At 38.8% G+C, this 18806-nt stretch overlaps 2 protein-coding genes across 3 annotated transcripts in view; both read left to right on the top strand.

Moving 5' to 3' along the window:
- The first annotated feature begins 808 nt into the window (after positions 1 to 808).
- Positions 809 to 10423, top strand: LOC131782467 (ATP-binding cassette sub-family C member 4-like). The gene is made up of 7 exons (XM_066162620.1): positions 809 to 925; positions 2963 to 3500; positions 4040 to 4422; positions 5622 to 6976; positions 7197 to 7767; positions 8715 to 8851; positions 9477 to 10423. The coding sequence occupies exons 2-7, from the start codon at positions 2976 to 2978 to the stop codon at positions 10346 to 10348; spliced, it is 3843 nt and encodes a 1280-aa protein (XP_066018717.1). The 5' UTR covers positions 809 to 925; positions 2963 to 2975; the 3' UTR covers positions 10349 to 10423.
- Positions 10424 to 11478: 1055 nt separating this feature from the next.
- LOC131782466 (laminin subunit alpha) overlaps positions 11479 to 18806 on the top strand; it is a 36505-nt gene continuing 29177 nt past the window's right edge. For both annotated transcript variants that reach the window (XM_059099197.2, XM_059099196.2), the window contains exons 1-12: positions 11479 to 11905; positions 12938 to 13177; positions 13487 to 13552; positions 14006 to 14110; positions 14421 to 14628; positions 15039 to 15248; positions 15564 to 15698; positions 15837 to 15974; positions 16451 to 16588; positions 17152 to 17289; positions 17845 to 18191; positions 18547 to 18805. In XM_059099197.2, coding sequence (XP_058955180.2) covers positions 11546 to 11905; positions 12938 to 13177; positions 13487 to 13552; positions 14006 to 14110; positions 14421 to 14628; positions 15039 to 15248; positions 15564 to 15698; positions 15837 to 15974; positions 16451 to 16588; positions 17152 to 17289; positions 17845 to 18191; positions 18547 to 18805 — 2344 coding nt within the window. In that variant the 5' untranslated portion in view covers positions 11479 to 11545. The remainder of the gene's footprint in view (positions 11906 to 12937; positions 13178 to 13486; positions 13553 to 14005; positions 14111 to 14420; positions 14629 to 15038; positions 15249 to 15563; positions 15699 to 15836; positions 15975 to 16450; positions 16589 to 17151; positions 17290 to 17844; positions 18192 to 18546; position 18806) is intronic.

Here is an 18806-nt window from a genome sequence, read left to right as displayed (position 1 = left end):
CACCCGCAAACCATCTAAAACCATCTAAAAAAGGCATAAATGTCTAAAATAAGGCGAGACGACGAATAATTTAATATTCCCTCAATAGCAAAAGACTTAAAGAACTTTACAAAATGAACTAACAAGTTACAAAAAAAAATAAAGTAAAATAACAAACTCGTAGTCAAGACTTGACTTGGCTTTTTCTACCCTGGGTACCAGCAGACGTTTTGGCTCACGTCTAGAAAAAAGTTTGAGAAAGAAAGATCATTAAAAATATTTTAGGGGATCTGTGCTTACCTTCGGGGTCTTCCTTTAGCACGAACGCGCTGGCATTCATTCAGCATGCAGTTGTACGAGTGGTGCCACTTACGCAATAGTGACTCACGTTTTGCTCCAATTACATTTCAAGTGCTGTAATTATAAATGGAGAAAAACACTACCTTGAACCATTACGCAATCAAATGAAACGTGAGCCAAAACGTCTGCTTGTAAAGTTCTTAAGTCTTTTACTACTGAGGTAATAAAAAATATCATTGGCATGCTCTCGCATTTCATTTCGTGAGATGGTTGATAATACATGGGACCAGGGAGAGTAAGATTTCAGGGGGAGGCGTAGGTTTCGTTCGATTCTCGTATTTCATGTACGTGACTTGCTGTCGTTTCGCCTTATTTTAGACATTTATGCCTTGTTTTAGATGGTTTTAGATAGTTTGTGAATGGCTGTAGATGTTTTTAGGCGGTTGTAGGTGATTGTTGAAATTTTTGAGGTGGTTGTAGGTGGTTGTAGACGGTTGCAGGTGGTTGTGGGTGGTTTTATGTGGTTTTAGGTGGTTTTAGGTCGTTCCATGTTTTAGTACTTACCCGGCTGATGAACTTAATGAGGATTTCAGAGAGCTTTCTTTACAAAGCGCAAAGTGAAGTCAACAAAATTTAACTTGTCTAGGTAAGCTTGTCTTCTTTATCGTTTTGTTAAAAGACCTCGTTATACTTGAAATTATACTGATTCCGGTAAAACTAGCAGAGATATGGTGGCCTAACGTTAACAGAGGGCATACATACTTATCAAGGTCATTGTGTTGTGTTCTTTCGCGAGACATTTTACTGTGGGTAAGCACCAGGGTGTATAAATGTCCCAACAGTTCAGGTATAAAAAAAAGAATAAAAATTGAATAAATATGTGTAGGCAAAGCTTCTAAGCTTTTGAGCTCTTCTCAACATTCTAGAGAATGAAGATTCTTGTATGGAGCCTGATGAGATAATGTTAAACTCAAACACAGCAAAATTGAAACAAATTTAACCAGTTGTACGATATTTTTCGTACACCTAAAAACTCTAGGACTTTTTCTCTTTTAAAACGAACGTCTTTCATTTTCCTTTTTAACTCGTGGAAACGTGATAGCGTAGAAGCGAGTTGTTATGGGTACCTTGGGATATGTAAATTGCGTGACCCCTCGTAATTAGTCGTAATTAGTCGGCTCCGAACTCGAGATCTATCCTTCCGAAGAAGTCTTGGTGCCATTGTGATTGCTTCGATCGTTGCGATGTTTATTGTCTTTACACGGCTGTTTCGAAGGTTCCAGATTAGCGCTATGATCAAATTAGAGACCAAATCTGAAGGGTCTTCGAAGAGTCCATGCGCTAAACATAACGAGGAGCAGCGAGAATCACGAAGAGTTTGTGAGTGACAGAGCAAGCTGTTGACATGGAAATTCCTACGGAAACAAGTACCCATGACATAAAAAAAATGTTAGTTTACTTCATCGAACGTTTCAGCAGCTACACTAATTTCGGTCTTTTCGTTATGGTCGTTTCGTTTTATTGTTTTTCTATGCAAACGTGACTATTTTGATGGTAAAAATGATATATGATCGGTTTCTGAAAGTCGTTGCCGAGCACGTGACCATAATTTGGCCGGTGTTGTTTTGATCACTTGACGATCTTCCAATTAATTTCTATCGCATCCGTGTAAAAAAATACAAGCATATGCATTTACTGAGAAACAAAAGAGAAATTCAAAACTACGAGAAATTGCGAGTTATCGGCCTCTTCTGCTGCACGCGGGTCTTTTGGTGTAACATGCGTGTGTTTCCCATAGGTTATAAGCACTTCACGCACGTGGGAATGCTGCAATCACGGTATAAGCAGTGCAAGGTAGAATGGCTATTGTCAACCTGGAGTGCTTATGTGCGCCATTTTGCTTCATCACTCTTTGCCACTTCTAACACTTGAATATTATGAATAGTAATTCAGAGGGGGGGGGGGGGGTGAGGGTTAAAAGTTCTTGGAGATAGGCTAAAACAGTGTGCCGCTGGATAGGGTCGCATTTTAACGACTGCCTTGACTTTTATGGCGTTGCATTTTCAGCTATTTTCAGTAGAGTTACTAGAATGGGGTTACACATTTTTGAGACTCAAGGTGTAAGAAAATTATGGCAAGTAAGGATTCATAAGCAGGAAGATTCGTGGTAAAAGAGTTGTTATCGTATTTTAATATTTATTAAACGGCTCCCATTCCATTTTGGTCTTGCCCAAAAGCGGACAAAGATGAGGTGTATAACTGGCCACAACATAGGCTAAAATACGGCAGAGGTTCTGAGAAGCCAGCTGCACATACCCAGCAAAAAATGACCCATGTACCCCCCTCCCGGGGGGTTTCCATCACATACTCAAGCATCTGTTAACTGCGCGAGCGGGTCAAATATGTATGAGAAAACTAACTATGAGTGTGAAGTGAAAAACATGTCACAAAATTAAAATCAAATTCTAAATTACATATTTTCAAATAAGAAAAATGTTTATCCTCTAAATCAGGCTTCAGTAGCCCAAGGTCCTAAAAATGACTGATGTGATGATCCACTGAAATTCTGACATAATGATGCATTGATTTTTAACTGTAGATTGCATGAGCATCGAAACGGAAATTTTAATTTGTTTTAGTCCTTTAGGGTAATCAATGCATTTATTTCCTTGTTGTTTTGTAGGCCTCAAGAGAAAATGCCAAGAGGCGGTTACAGCAAAATATCTAGTGATGATGAAAAAGTAAGTTTTACATCCGCTCTTTTCTTTCGTTGGATGAACAGCGTCCTCAAGACAGGCAGTCAAAGACCTTTAGATCAGGATGACTTTTTACCGTTACAAGAAGAGAACTCGGCCTGTTTTGTCACCGAGAAGTTTCGAGAAAGCTGGGAAAACAAGAAAGTTCACTGCAAAAAAAATGGGAAAAAACTCAAGTTGTGGAAAAGCGTGTTTCAGATGCTCTCTGTTGAAGATGTCATCATTATTTTGTTGGGAAATAGTTTGTTTACAGTATCTCGCCTTCTCTATCCATTGCCTCTCGGATATCTTGTTGCCAAACTAATGTCAACTGAGACAGGCCATTCTATTTCCCTCTATGCATGCGCTTTGGCTTTGTGTTTCAATGCTTTGATCGGCAGTCTTGGAATGCATCATCAAGACTATAAAGGAGAAGTGTTGGGGATTCGAATAAGCAGCGCCTTGAGAGGTCTGGTGTACCACAAGGTAAGTACGGTTCAGCTTAAAGGTACTAAGGCATTTTTCTATTACTCCTAAAATTCTTCAGCCCGGGTTAGACACTCAAAAAAGAAAAAAGTTATCCATCCGATCCGGAATTGCTATTTCCAGAACTTAAAATCTTGTTATCAGTTGCGGCCTCTGGGAGCCAGGGAACGATGTCATTGAATCAAGCGAAGAGGCAAATTGGTTTTTGTGCAAAAAGCTGAAAATTGAGGGGGCAGAATAGTGCGTGGTCGCCACAATCACAACTGATTTCTCCAGTCAGCGGTGTGGTTAACGATGTCAGTTATTTGTTGTGTAAGTATAAGTGAACAATCTCACTAGAAATCATAACAAATATATCTTCACTTGTCAGAAAAATTGTTTCTACTGGGGTGACGGACTTAGTCAAAAATCAGGGACTGCTCGTAGTCTCATAAATTTTAGAGAACACTTACTCTCTTTGTTACTAGCTCCAAACAAACGAACAAACAAACCGGCAAACGAACAGTGTGAGTCAATTTGATGTCCTTAATGATCTGCAGACGCTTCTTCTCAGCAAGCAGACGTTACTGAAATTCACAGCTGGACGCGTAATTGACCTGATATCCAATGACGTGAAGCGAATGGAGGAAGAGACCATCAAGTTTTTTTTCTTGACCATTTTCGCATTCTTTAGCACTGCGGGATCAATGTTCCTTATCACATATTTGATTAGCTGGCAGGCTGTAGTGGGAGTTATCTTCATGCTTTTTCTACTGCCGTACTTTGCGGTCATGTCCTATTTCAGTGCTAAGCTGCGCCTACGCACGGCAGCCGTGTCCGATCAGCGCATTTCTTTGATGAACCAAGTTGTGTCCGGGATCCGCGCGATCAAAACGCATGCGTGGGAAGATGAATACCGAGAAAAAATAAAGCATACTCGAAGGTGAGGTCAGATGTTATGTCAACTCAGGAGGTCAGAGGCTAAAAATCTCGAGTCTCGATGGGGTGAAGGCTTTCGCGGCAAACGATTAAAATTTTGGTCAGTAGACTAAAGGTTAACCCAAATTTGTGTTGGAGATGGGAATTATTTTTACGGTTAATTTTTTTACGACTAACGGTTAAAATTTGTCAATTTTTACGCCTAACGGTTAAATGATTTGGCTCACGGCTAACGGCTAACCCCAATGAGACCCTCAACTTAGCAATCTTAGCTATGGAAAGTAAATTTATTTTTGATTGAGGTATTCTGAAAGTAGTTCTGTAGGTATTTCAAAATTATTCCACGAGCGTACGTTTGATGCGAGATTATACCATCGCAATCATTGGTATTCCTCGCTATCTGATTGGCGTTCATCGGTGCCATTTATTAACGAATCGCTCCACTTATTGCTCTAAATCGCATCTTTTTCCCAGCTAATGAGAACGTTTACTTAAAAAAAATAAAAACCAATCAGATCTCAAGGCTCGGTGAGAGTATCCAATCAGACTGCAGGAAACTGAAAGACAACTTCTGCAACTTTTTACAAACCAGGTCGGCACTAGATCAATAAAATATTTGTACAGACTAAAAAATCCTGTATTTGAGCGACTGAATTTTGCGATTTCACAATGGATGTAGAAACGCACGAGGTAAATGAACTTCGTGTCGTGCACTTTTTGTCTGAAATCGTACTTTTGATTTCAAACCATGCTGTGTGCTTGTTTGATTTTCGAATCACGCGTATGATTTCAGGCGAAATTGCACTCCACTCTGTTCATTACCATTATTATTGATAGAATTGTCCAAGGTCAGATATTCCTGTCGGTGCTTGTAAAATTTCATTCTAACTTAATACTAACCAATCTTGCTGTTATCGACGGAAGGGTAGACTGCTGAAACGAATGACTCCCCATGGGGCTTTATTGAAAAGTTCTTCAGTGTACTGATTTGAAAAATACGTCAATAAATAGTTCATGTAACAACTTTTATTATTAAACTTTGAATAAATATTTTTCTATCGTTTGAGGCGAGATTGCACTAGATTTGAAAATTTATTAGCCACAAATTTTGTGAGCCCTTCTGATTTGTGATTTTTACGCATTTTTAGGTATGACATTCCACTGAGCATTCGCATATAACATGGGATAAAATTTTTTTTTCAGGCATGAAATCAGTGTCATTTCGAAGAAGACAGCCATTAATTCAACCATTGATGCTTTGATTTACTCTGTGGTTCCAATGGCTACTCTTGTTTCAGTAATCGTCATGGTGTTAACGGGACAAACCCTCAAGCCTCCTGATGTTTTTATGCTCCTTTGCTTTATGCGAATACTTAAAAATAGCTGCTTCTATGACTTGCCCGTTGGCTTTATGGGAACATATGATGCATTCGTTTCGCTTGGAAGAATCGAAGAATTTCTTCTTTTGAATGATATGTCTGAGACCTCATTTGGTGATGAATGTAAAGAAGACAGACTTCAAACAGAAAGTGGCTTAACTAGACCAAATATCTGTTTCTCTGATAGCCAAACTGAAAATATGAGCCGAGACAGTTCCTACTTTGCGTATCACGAAAAAGACCCAATACCTACCACTGTATGTGTTTCGAATTTGACGTGCAAGCAATACCTTCGTGAAGACGAGTTCATTCTCCAAGATATCGACATAGTCGTACCTCCACAGAGTTTAACAGTTATCACCGGACCAGTAGGAAGTGGAAAATCTACTCTGCTCTCGGCGATTGCTGGTGAAATACCTTACGCAAGTGGAACAATTAAATACCAGGGTTCTGTCATTTATTTGCCTCAGTCTGCTTGGGTGTTCTCGGGAACGATAAGAGAAAACATTTTGTTTGGTCAGCCTTACGAAGAATTCAAGTACGAAAGAATAGTCGAGGCTTGTGCTCTGAAGGAAGACATCCAGCGGTTTCCTGATGGCGACCTAACGATTGTGGGAGAACGCGGTGAAGTTCTGAGCGGAGGACAACAAGCGAGAATCAGTTTAGCGCGCGCAGTTTATGCTGACGGAGATCTCTATTTATTGGATGATCCACTGAGTGCTGTCGATTTCAAAGTTGGTCAACATATCTTTGAAAAGTGCATGAAAGATCTACTGGGTAACAAAGTTGTTCTTTTATCCTCACACCATCAACAGCACATGGAAAACGCCGGCCAAGTGATTGTGTTGAACAAGGGCCGTGTGCTGGAGAAGGGACGATTCACTGAGCTACAAGAGCAAGGCATAATTAGCTCAATCGTTGACTCTCATTTTAAAGCATCTATGAAGAACAACACTGAGCCATATGAGACGGTTGGGTTGGAGACCAAGGAGAAACACGATGATATTAATAAATGTCAGGAAATACTTCCCCTGCCCAATGCGGGCAAGAGTTTAGAGATAGCACCGGAGGATCGCACAATCGGAGTGGTAACATCTAAGCTTTATTGGGACTACTTCACAAGTGGAGTGCATCCCTTAACAATAATTGGAATGGGCGTTTTATTTCTCATCTCTGAAGGTAAACTAGCACCTAGACTGAGCATTTGCTCAGAGTTAGATCCAAAACATTAGATGTTAAAAAAGTAACCTTTTTTTCATTTCCTTTTTCTTCTTTATTGAATATTGTATTACAATTTACCTTGCAGTACTCTCTGTTCCTAGGTAAAGCTTTACTTACGAGAAAAGAAAAATTCTAATTCAACCGCGCATCTTTGTTTGTTTGTTTGTTTTTTTTTCAGCCGCCATAGTTGCTCCGGACTTTTGGCTCTGGTTTTTAACAGAACAAAACCAAGAGGATCAGAAAGACAGGACTTATCTTTCTATTTACGCCTGTCTTGTGAGCGTGTGTCTTATATTTACCGTTGTTCGAGCTTATGGTTTCCTCCTGATTTGTCTGAGGTGTGCTGAACGTCTGCACGATAAAATGCTTTTAGCTATATTACAAGCACCTGTTCTGTTCTTTGATTCAAATCCCGTGGGAAGAATCCTGAATCGCTTTGCTAGTGATATCGGCTGCGTGGATGAGCTGCTACCCAAAACATTCTTGAAAGCAGTGCAGAATCTCTTGTCGATATCCATCTTAATTCTGATATCGATTACCACAAATCCTTGGCTTTTCTTTCTTGCCTTTCCACTGACGATGATGGTAGTGTATATTTCCAAGTATTACTTGAAGACTGCCAGAGAGCTGAAAAGGTTGGAGTCGATATCCCGAAGCCCAGTGTTCTCTCATTTTTCGGAGACTCTGGTAGGACTGGACACGATTCGCACCAGAGGAAGGCAGGCAGATTTTGTGGAGACATTTTACAGGTAGATCATTGACACTGATACTTACCGCGTGGTGGGGGGAGGGGGAGGATTTTTTTGGGGGGATCACATGGTTTTCAGGTAGGGCAGAGGAGTTCTTTAAAGCGTGATTTTGATAAGTGTATGCTGTCTTACAAAAATTGAAAAAACAAACCACAAATACAAATCAAACAACCATGCTAACAAACACCACTCACTTACTCATACACGCATACAAACAAAACACCAAACAATTCATCGATATAATTTCATAACTTAACTGTCGACAAAATACACTTCTAAAAGTGCAAATTTAACACTTAGAAACACGTTCAGAAAAAATTCTTATAAAAAAAGTACAAATAGTTTGGGGATTCATTATGCACGATGAAATATGTCAAATGGAACAAATATTCCAATTTACACAAGACTACACAATTTACGCAGATTTGTGGCCCGAACCTTTATCTGGACCAGAGAGGTGGACCCAGGTAAACTATATGATTATCGAAATGACCTGGGGAAAGTGGGGTGAATTACACAATGCGGGAAGTTCTAGGAAACAATTTTCCCTTTTTATTGTTTCCTTGGTATGTTTATAGGCTACATTATGTTGTCAGGCCAAAGACCGATCTTAAGTTTATACGTTAATTGGCCTCCGTAAAGAGTTTAAAAGTTGACGTTTCGAACGTTAGCCCTTCGTCAGAGCGAAAGGCTAACGCCTGATGAAGGGCTAATGCTCGAAACTTCAGCTTTTGAACTCTTTACGATGGCCAATTTACGATATCAACTCAGTTGATAATGCTTAATTACCCTGTTATACTCCCCCACTAACGTGGCACCACAGTTTATTTAGAAACTTGCCCCGTTAGGTTTATATGCCCTGGTTCGACTTCAGAGTACAGCCAACAGATAAAATTGTTATCATTATCAAGCTAAATTTCTTCATTGTAAACGTTTAATCCCGGCAGATATCAAGATGTTCATAATCAGTCGTACATTTTGGTGATGGCCAGTGGTAGATGGTTAGGAGTCCGTTTGGATTGTCTCGCTTCCCTGTTAGTTGGTGCAGTTGCTCTGGCCGCAGTACTGGTCTCTCAAAATGCCGGTGAGCTCTACAATGACCCTGTTGTTAGTTTCTATCTGAGAATATGTATAGTCGCGAGTTTGGTTACAGCATAGTGTTAGTGAGACAGTGGCAATGGACTACAAAACCTGTTGTTTAATGGAGCATTTCGTGCGGTGCACACTACTTGACGTATGTCACAGTAAATAGTTAGTTTCCCTCCGGTGCTGACTATAGAAAAAAAGGAAGGAAGAAAAAAGAAAAAAAGTAACCAAAAAAAAAACAAAACAAGACAGACTCTGCACACCCCAACATAAGTACGCATATTCTCTATACTGTTCTCTGTACATTTCCTTAGGAACTGGCCAGGAGATTTTTTTTTCACAGTCAAGAGCCTCTTCAGTTGGTGATCATTTCCTTGATTCAGGGATGATATTGTGCGGAGAAATCAGACATTAGTCACTCTCAGGGGTTAAAGGGTTAACAATCCTTTAAAAAGAAACTGAGAAGGCAGTCAGAAGGTAGCAGCAGTAAGGCTGAGCATCATAAAACTTACAACAACAGCAGAAATAACAATAATGGGAACTTAATAGTGAAATCAATTTTGCCTAATTGGTCATTTACTTGGTTCAGAATTTTTAAAATGACAGTCCAAATATCTTTTCAGCTTTCGCTGGCCTTTCACTTGTTTACGTCATCCAAGTTATGGTAATCACTCAATATACTGTTAGAAAAGCCGCTGAAGTGGAGAATTACATGACGTCAGTTGAAAGAGTTCTGACGTATACTAAACTTAACTGTGAGCCTGGGTACAAAGTAGAACGACACCCCCCTAAAGATTGGCCAAGTGAAGGACGTATTGCATTCAGAAATGTATCATTGACGTATTATCCGGGAGGACCTCAAGTGCTGAAGGAAATAAATCTTAATATCAAAGGAGGAGCAAAGATCGGAGTTGCTGGCCGTACGGGAGCTGGGAAATCATCGTTAGTGGCAGCTCTTATGCGCATGCCTGATGCTGACGGAGAGATAATTATTGACGAGATTTCGATAAAAGATATAAACCTCCGACAATCCCGACGAAGTATTTCGGTCCTTGGTCAAACTCCTGTGCTTTTTAGTGGAACACTGAGAAAAAATCTAGACATTTTAGAGGAGTTTGAAGATCCTGACTTATGGCAGGCCTTAGAAGACGTGCAGCTAAAAGATTTTGTAGAGAATCTTGAGGCGAAGCTTAATCACGAATTGCTTGAACACGGTGCTAATGTCAGTGTAGGAGAGCGGCAGTTGATTTGCTTGGCTCGTGTGCTGCTGCAGCGAAGTAAGATTATTATATTGGACGAGCCAACTGCGCATGTCGACCCCGCCACAGAGCAGACGATTTGGGACATTGTACGGGAAAAGCTGAAGGACGCAACTGTTATCACTATAGCTCATCGTTTGAACACTTTAAAAGACTGTCAGATGATTTTGGTTCTGAAAGATGGAAGAGTTCATGAATTTGACAAATTTAATTCACTGGTGAGCACTCAGATCTGAAACTGGCATGGCCCTTTGAACGGACTGAGGAAAATTTTAACTTGGAGGCACGTCGCCGCATTTTGACTCCGGCTCTATTAACCATAAACCAAAGTCCATTTGGTGCGAAAATGGAGCACCAATTTTTTATATCTGCAGTAAGATGATAAAAGATTAACCGTAACAATAACTGTGTGCCTTGGTTAAAAAAAGCTGTTCCTCCTTTGAGAGAGCTGATCAGTTATGAAACACTTTAAAAAATCGCTAGTTTCACCCAAGTACTCGGCTTCATCCAATTGAATAATTCTTTCCCAATGATATCAATATGCAAATATCTATTTAGTGTTTTTCATCAGAAGAAAGTTCCAGTCTGATTGAGACCAATGAATTAAAAGTGTGTATGTTTCTTTTGTTGCTTGAAATGCTTCTACCCGAAATTCTAAACAGACCTTCCTTACATAATAAGCTTTAAGACTCCGCGAAGGAAACAAATAACATCAAGTACTTTAGTTCTTTGATTGTTCGGCGATTGCGGGGTTGGTTGGAAAAACTCATTTCACCAACGTGAAGCCACTTTAACCCCAAACATCGCACGCCCTGTTGGAAACATACTTTCTGAGTTCGCTTGCTTTCGAATCGAGTTCGAACCCAATTCAAGTTAATTTGATTCGATTGCTACATACGGTGGGTCGGGTGGTTGATAAAAAGCTCTTTTTCAGCACCAGTAACGGAAAACATTTCTAGCAAAACGACTTGCAAGTCTCCACGAAAGGAAACCATTTACGATTTATGGGAGTATTCTAAGACATTTGTTTGCAAAAAGGTGTAAAAGACTTGAGAATAAAAACCGGAGAATGCACCTTTTATTCGCACTAAGATCGAACGAAGAACAGCAGCCAAAAATTTTAAGATCTTCTATCTAGGAAGGGCTAGATAAACGTCTAGTTAGGTATATGAAAAAAAAAAACTCAGCAGAAGGAATTTTAAATAATTAGCAGACTCTGTTTATTTTTCGGGAAAACCGCGAGGGGCAGAGGTAGCCAATAAGATTTGTTCGCAGAGATGGCGGGAAATCCGGGAATTCTTCACACCCCACACCCAGCTCAGGGTAATATGAGCCCTGAGTTTCCGCTACATAAAGGGCCACTGTATATCACTTCATACTGTCGCGAGTTTAATTTTGCGAAGGTTGTTCTGTGATTGACGGCCGATTGCAAAATGAACAAGCTCGCTATTGCCCTTTTTCATGCGCTTTTAGTTTTCTTTTTCTCTCCGAAGTCCAGTGATGGACAAGGATTGAGACCTCAACCGATAAATATCGCTCAAGGGAAGAAAATCGAAGCAACTGCAACATGTGGGGAAGATGTCAGCGAGCCAGAACTCTTCTGCAAACTGGCCACTGTACCCGGGAAGCTGGGCATTCTAGGGTTGTCCTGCGATCACTGCGAACCAGATACGTTTACCAAGGATCACTCGATCAAATATGCCATCGATGGAACGGAGAGATGGTGGCAATCTCCTCCGCTGTCCCGCGGCCTACAGTACCAAAAAGTAAACATCACGATTGATCTAGGACAGGTAGTATTTCTCCGTATACATGATTCACGCGTAGTTTCTTTGTCCTTGGTGTTGCTGTTTCGTCAAATGCCTATCGCTGTACTGCAATGTGATTGTTCGGAAAGATAAGTCAAGGGGTTTCGCCACTATCGAGCACACTGGGATTTGTTGTTAGTATTGAAAATTATGAGCCTAACTAGTGTAAGAAGAAGCTTTACTGTGGTTTGGAAAGTTCGTTCAGCAAACCAGCTGAAATTTCAGTCCATTGTGACACGTGTGAGGGGAACATTTTTCGCACCGAGGAATCAAGAAACCGAGCGTACAGAAATCTCACTTATGTGTGAGACAAATTGAGTATGCATCATGTAATATTCTGCACTTATTCACACTTCAATACCCATACATTGTAAATCATAAATCACGCTGCGTCTTTTTTATTTCTTGTACGCATCTCTCGAGGAAATTTAAGATTTTAATTGAAAACCTTATGTTCAACTTGCATCGATCAAGGTCCAGAAAAGCGAAGGATGTAAAAAAGTAACCAACAAATCCTAACATTTGAATTCTTTCATTAGGTTTCGGGCATTTAAAAACCGTACTTTGTCTTATTTGAGATATTCTACCTTTGGATTGAACAATTGGGTAAAATAAAATGGGAATTTTCCCCTATTTGTTCCTAAAGACAGGAATGTTGAGACTGCCAGGAATGTACGTTTGGTTTTCCAGTGTCTACTCTCTTTGGGAGGTTTCTTAAAGCTTTCCTGTTGGGTTTTAATTTTAATTTGACAAGGTGCCTCTTTTCTGTATCATTTGTGTAACACACCTTGAAGATGCGTCTTGGAAAACCAAGTTGTCATTTAACATTTATCTGCTATGATATAGACTTCTTTCTGTAGTAACAGCTCCAGAGATTTGAGAAATCTAAGCAAAATGATGAATAATCAAAGTTTTGATGAGGAAGGAGTCTTTGATAGGGTTGTAGATGGTAAAATAAGTATTTTTTAATGGTTCAACTAAGATTGTATATTAAGCTTAACCTGTTTTCTCATGTAGGAATACCAAGTAGCCTATGTTATAGTAAAAGCTGGCAATGCTCCACGCCCAGGTACATGGGCCTTAGAGAAATCTGTTGATGGTGGAAGAACATTCACCCCATGGCAGTACTTTGCTACTACTAACAGTGATTGTCTGTCGTACTTTGGAAGCTCAGCACTGTTGCAGTCATTTAAAGATGATACCACGGTCACTTGTACAACAAGCTACTCTCAGGTTCCACCTTTTGAAAATGGGGAGGTGTGTGTCATGAGATTTTTTAGTTGTCTGATTAGCTGTAATGGATAGAAATGACTATCTTTTTTCTCCAAAACCACAGATTTATTTAGCTGTATGTGTTATCAGGAAAATCAAGATGTTTCCTTAAATGTAATCAAACCTCTGTAATTGGACACACAAGCACACCAAAATAACAATTTAGCTATCTTTGAAAAATTATAATTATTATAAGTTTGAAACACTAGAATTTTGTTGCTATGTAATTTGCAAAAATAATCTGGTATAGCTTCTCACCTTAGTTAAATTCATGCAAATCTCTTCACATTTCAGATCCATATTTCATTAATTAATGGAAGGCCAGGAGCAGCAAACTTTTCTTACAGTCAGGCATTACAGGTAAATGTTGTCTCCATTTGGCAAGCAAAATTGGTCAGTATCAATCAACAGGACTTACAATATTCTGTTTAATTCATTTTGGGGCAATTTCATGATAACTTAATAACGATTTGCTAAGTTCTTCTACTCATGTTAACAAACTGAACATGTAAAGAATGCAACTTAGTATGTGAATGGCTTTTTATTGAAATGTCATGTTATTGTTTTCCCTAGTATACAAAATTGATGCTTGTTTCTTTTAGGAATCTGCTGAGAGATCTTTGGAAATATAAGGAAGCAGTAAAAACCAATTTTAAAAGACCTTAACTATTGATAATGCATTCCAGACACTAAGAGTAGAATCAGCCAAGCTTAAGATGTAAATAAACATTTTTCCCTTGCTGGGCATCAATAAGCATGGAAACCAATTCTTTTCTTTATTTACATCTAAAACAGTGAAACATTTTATTACAGGAGTGGACTCGTGCTACTCACATAAGACTCAGGCTGTTAAAAGTGAAGACTTTGTTAGCTGATCTGTTACCACTGGCAAGGAAAGATCCATCAGTTACTAGAAGGGTTTGTAGTAATGCTGTCTCGTGTATTCAAATTCACTATCTTTCTATTTTAATTAATATTCCCTCAAAAGATAGGTTTTGTAAATTTTATCAATGAGTTCTTATTCATTAAGTACTTCAGTGAAAGAAGAAAAATTTGGATACATACACTTTGAAATCATCTTAACTTCTTAAATCCCAGAAAATCAGATGTAATTCTCCTTACTGCCTGCTATACATACCTTATTGTGTTGGTTTGGAGAATTTGGTATTGGATGAAGTAGTTATCACCTAATTGATATTCACCTTAAGTTCATTTGTTTTGTTTGCAGTATTTCTACTCAATAAAGGATATTTCAGTTGGGGGAATTTGTATGTGTAATGGCCATGCTGATGAATGTATTCAAACTGCAGAGGACTCACAGTTCAGATGCAAATGTAAACACCAGACATGTGGCATCAAATGTGAAGAATGCTGTGTAGGATTTGTGCAGAAGAAATGGAGACCTGGAACTGCAGAAAGTAGCAATGAGTGTGAAGGTGATTAAAGAGTTTTATGTGTTTAGTTCATACTCAGGTAATGTGGCTAAGGGCCCTTGGCTTGTAATCTGGCAGTCCCAGATTCAAGTCTTCAACCCTGCTACTCACTGGATTTGTTGCTGGTTTCTCTGAGTTCAATGTCTTGGCAGTGTTTTGTAAATCATGTTTTCTATCATTACCAACCTTTTCCAATTAGCCACTCACCCATTTGATAGATTTTAAGTTGAACTATGTGGTGTTCAGGCTGTGTATAAACTGTGCCTATTTTTTAATCCCTAATTTTTGCCTGATGGGTATGTATAGTGTATATTTTTGTTGAGTTTGTGAAAAAGCTCAGGGTGTGGTGTTCAGACTAGTATTATAGTGATGTGTTCTTATTTTTATCAAGTTTATTTGTTTTACTTTCCTAGCCTGTAACTGCCACAACCATGCATCTGACTGTTATTATAGTGAGGAAATAGATCAGCAAAAGGGAAGTTTAGATATGAATGGGAACTATGAGGGTGGAGGAGTGTGCATCAACTGTCAGGATAACACGGCTGGAATTAACTGTGAACAATGTAAAGCAGGATACTATCGACCAGCAGATAAGGCTAAGACAGATCGTGATGCTTGTAAAGGTATGGCTGTAAACTATTATAAGACTGATGTGCTATAAAATGCTACCAGAATACCCACCTTTAATTAGATCATAGCCTTAACTTATATTTTTTTTTTTTCACTTCCAACTTGTCATGCAAGAAAGACCAATGATGCAGAGCTTGGCATGTAGATCACACGGTGATGTCACATACTGGGTGATTGTAGCCAGATTTGACGCAATTCTTGACTAATCAGAGCACAGGATTCCATCTTACCTTTATATAATAACTGACACTCAAACTATCAGTTTTTCAGATAGTGGCATTAACTGCACATTTTTTTGTACATTACAGCTTGTACATGCGACAGAAGGTTTTCCACTGGTCAATGTTTTGATGGTGATGGGCGGTGCCAGTGTCTTGATAACTACAGTGGACCTAATTGTACTCAGTGTAATGAGGGATTTTATGGATTCCCCAATTGCAAACGTGAGTTAAATTTTGTTTGTGCTTTGTTTATGAAGGACTTGGTTCAGGACTTACTCATTTGTTTTTCAGTTCTTATTGATAACTTAGTTGGAATAAACATAAAAGTTCCATGTCAGAAATATTGTTATTTATCATCAGCTTGTGACTGCCATCCATTGGGTACAAGTGGACGTGTGTGTGGCCCAACAGGTGATCAGTGTCCATGTAAACCAAACTACACAGGAGCTAAATGTGATCAGTGTGCTCAAGGCTATTATGGCTTCCCAAACTGCAGCCGTGAGTACATATATTAAGAAGAGAGGTTAATTGCAAGGCCACATTTTGAATTTCTTGATTGATTAATACATAGTTTTTCTTATGCAATTGGCTGAAGAATATTCTCCGTGTCTGAATAAACAGTAGCTCAGGTGAACAAACTTTAGCTGGGGAGTTCTGGAGAATTATCTAATCTTTACCCAGTTATCACAGTGTTACCACATAATGTGTTACTCTATTTGAAATAGCATGTGTAAATATTTTCCAAAAAACTTCCACCACTCTCGTTACTGCAGCATGGTACACAGATTCTGTATGACCTCTTTCATTGAATGTTTTACAAACTTACTGGAAAGACATTCTTAAGAAGATTCAGAATACTAAGTATTGTTAATTTTTCTTATCTTAAATGAATGTTTTTTTTTGACTGTGTTAAATTTCAACAATCCATGTATGAATTTGTTACATTATCATTTCTATGTGTTGTTTTGTTTCAGGATGCAACTGTGATGGGTTAGGGTCACATTCAAGCGACTGTGATGTCAAAGATGGACAGTGCAGATGTCGTCAAATGTATACATCCAGACAGTGTAATCAGTGCAGTAAGGGATTCTACAGCTTTCCTGAATGCAAAGGTAAGACATATTAAACAACTGCTAGCCAGGGTATTTTAACTTTTTTACCCCCAAGATACACATTTTCTTGTAAATTAGTAAGGAGAGTTTGGTGATAGAACAAGATCACAACTTCTACCTCATGACTTTGAGTGTTCTCAATGCTTGTTTGCTGTATATGTATGGATATTAAAGCAAGAAGTTACAGGTTAATCACTTATGGAGCAAAAAGGTTTAACTTTACTTCCTCAGTATTACTTTTTGTTTTGGCTTGTAGAACAGTCTAATAATCCATATAATTACAATCTAGATTACATTTGATAGTGTCTCTCTATATAGAGGTTACAGATGATATCAAATGTGGTGTTGACAAAAAGGTGGTTCATTAGAGTGAGGAGGTGTGTTTCTGATGACTTTACCACATTTTTGCATCTACTCTGATCTAATTCAGAACAGACACACCACCATGGAATTAACTTCTTCTATGTACCTAACAGTAAATATAGACTGTATTTAGCATATTCATTTCATTGGGGACTTATGGATGCTTACATTTGTCAAATCTGTATTATTTCTTGCCCTAGTTTGTGACTGTGATGCTGAGGGTACTGCCAGAGACATCTGTAATCCCAACACTGGAGCTTGTATTTGTATGGAGAACTATGCAGGACCTCGCTGTGATGTTTGTAATGAAGGATACTACAATTTTCCAAGGTGTTCAGGTAACTTCAACACATGCATTGTTATATACTGCAAGTTAACATGGAAGAACTAAATTTATGGATCCAGTTTAAGTACAAGTATCTACTTAAAACCAGACTTGTTGGAATATGAAATAAAAACCTCATCAAGACACAATTTGATGTGACCAAAGAACTATACAATGTAACACTAATGTGTAAATAATAATGACACCAACAACATCAAAAATACCCACATCAACAACATTTGATCTAGTGATGATGATAATAGTAGTGATTATATCTTGTATTTAGAGCCATATCTCTGTTGATGCAAAGACACTAAACACAAGACTGGTGCCAAAAAAAGCTTATGTAGTACAATTAAGGTCCTCACAACTTTTGTCTTTCGCCAAATTTCTTGACTTCCTTTCTTTCATGTTGGATAGATTTTCAAACTTCAATTTAATTTTTAGAGCACAGGAGTTACAAGTCTCCTTGTTCTCAAGTAAAAATTCCTGCAAATTTTTTGAGAAGCAGCTCACTGGTTTGTAAACAAGTTACTTTCAGCTTCAGTCACTGCCCTTTGTCTTTCAGACTGTGGTTGTTCAAGAGAAGGCTCACTTTTATTAGCATGTGACCAGCAGGGAAGGTGTGCATGCAAAGACAACTATGATGGACCAAAATGTAGTCGTTGCGGTGTTGGATTCTACAGCTACCCAAGATGTGTCAAATGTTCTTGTGATCTTCGAGGTTCAGTTCATGAGTTTTGTGAGCCAACCACAGGACAGTGCCAGTGTAAAGGATCTTTCCGTGGTATAAACTGCAATCGCTGCCGCAGTGGGTTTTATGGATTTCCTGACTGTCAAGCCTGTCAATGCAATCCAGCAGGAATTAAACCACTTCCTGATGGACAGGCAGTAGACTGCTCCTTATCAAACGAGGTGAGTTATTTTATGCTATGAAATGGAATAACTCATTTGAAAATATGAAACAGGTTCTTTTGAATAAATTGCCAGAGTTTTGAGCTCAAATTTTGTCAACATTGCCAGTTGGGCACTGAAGATTATGAAATTGTTGGAGATTTTTTTTCCCCCCCTCCCCCCTCCCCCCCCCACCTAAAAAAAAAAAAAAAAAAAAACCACTTATGGATAAAAGGGCAATTTCCTACGCAAGATAAGTTTTAAGTTTTTTCATTTTATTGCATGGTAATAGAATTTCCATAAAACCTGGATTGAAGTTCATGTGAGTTACTTTCCTTTATTTAGTTTATTAAATTTGTCGAACTTGTCATCACAGGGTCAATGTGACTGCAAGGATAACGTGCAAGGTCTTGCATGCACAGAGTGTAAAGATGGCTACTACTTCCTTGATAGCAATAATCCTCTAGGCTGTGATAACTGTGAGTGCAATATGGATGGTGTGATTGGTGGCCTTCGCATTTGTGACAAGGAAACTGGACAGTGTCCTTGTAAGCTTTTTGTTGCAGGCAGGAAGTGCACTCGATGCAAACCAGGGTTTTATGGTCTGGAAGGCCGTAAAGTGTTTGGCTGTACAGG

The sequence above is a fragment of the Pocillopora verrucosa genome, chromosome 2 (genome assembly GCF_036669915.1).
Source record: "Pocillopora verrucosa isolate sample1 chromosome 2, ASM3666991v2, whole genome shotgun sequence".
Lineage (NCBI taxonomy): Eukaryota > Metazoa > Cnidaria > Anthozoa > Scleractinia > Pocilloporidae > Pocillopora > Pocillopora verrucosa.
This window is presented reverse-complemented; position numbering and strand designations above follow the sequence as displayed.

Bases quoted from the DNA above. Each gene is read 5' to 3' on its own strand.
- LOC131782467 (XM_066162620.1), top strand. From the start codon at position 2,976: ATGCCAAGAGGCGGTTACAGCAAAATATCTAGTGATGATGAAAAAGTA. The intron at 3,501-4,039 runs GTAAGTACGGTT...AATGATCTGCAG, and splicing joins GAGGTCTGGTGTACCACAAG to ACGCTTCTTCTCAGCAAGCA. The intron at 7,768-8,714 runs GTAGATCATTGA...TAATCCCGGCAG, and splicing joins TTTGTGGAGACATTTTACAG to ATATCAAGATGTTCATAATC.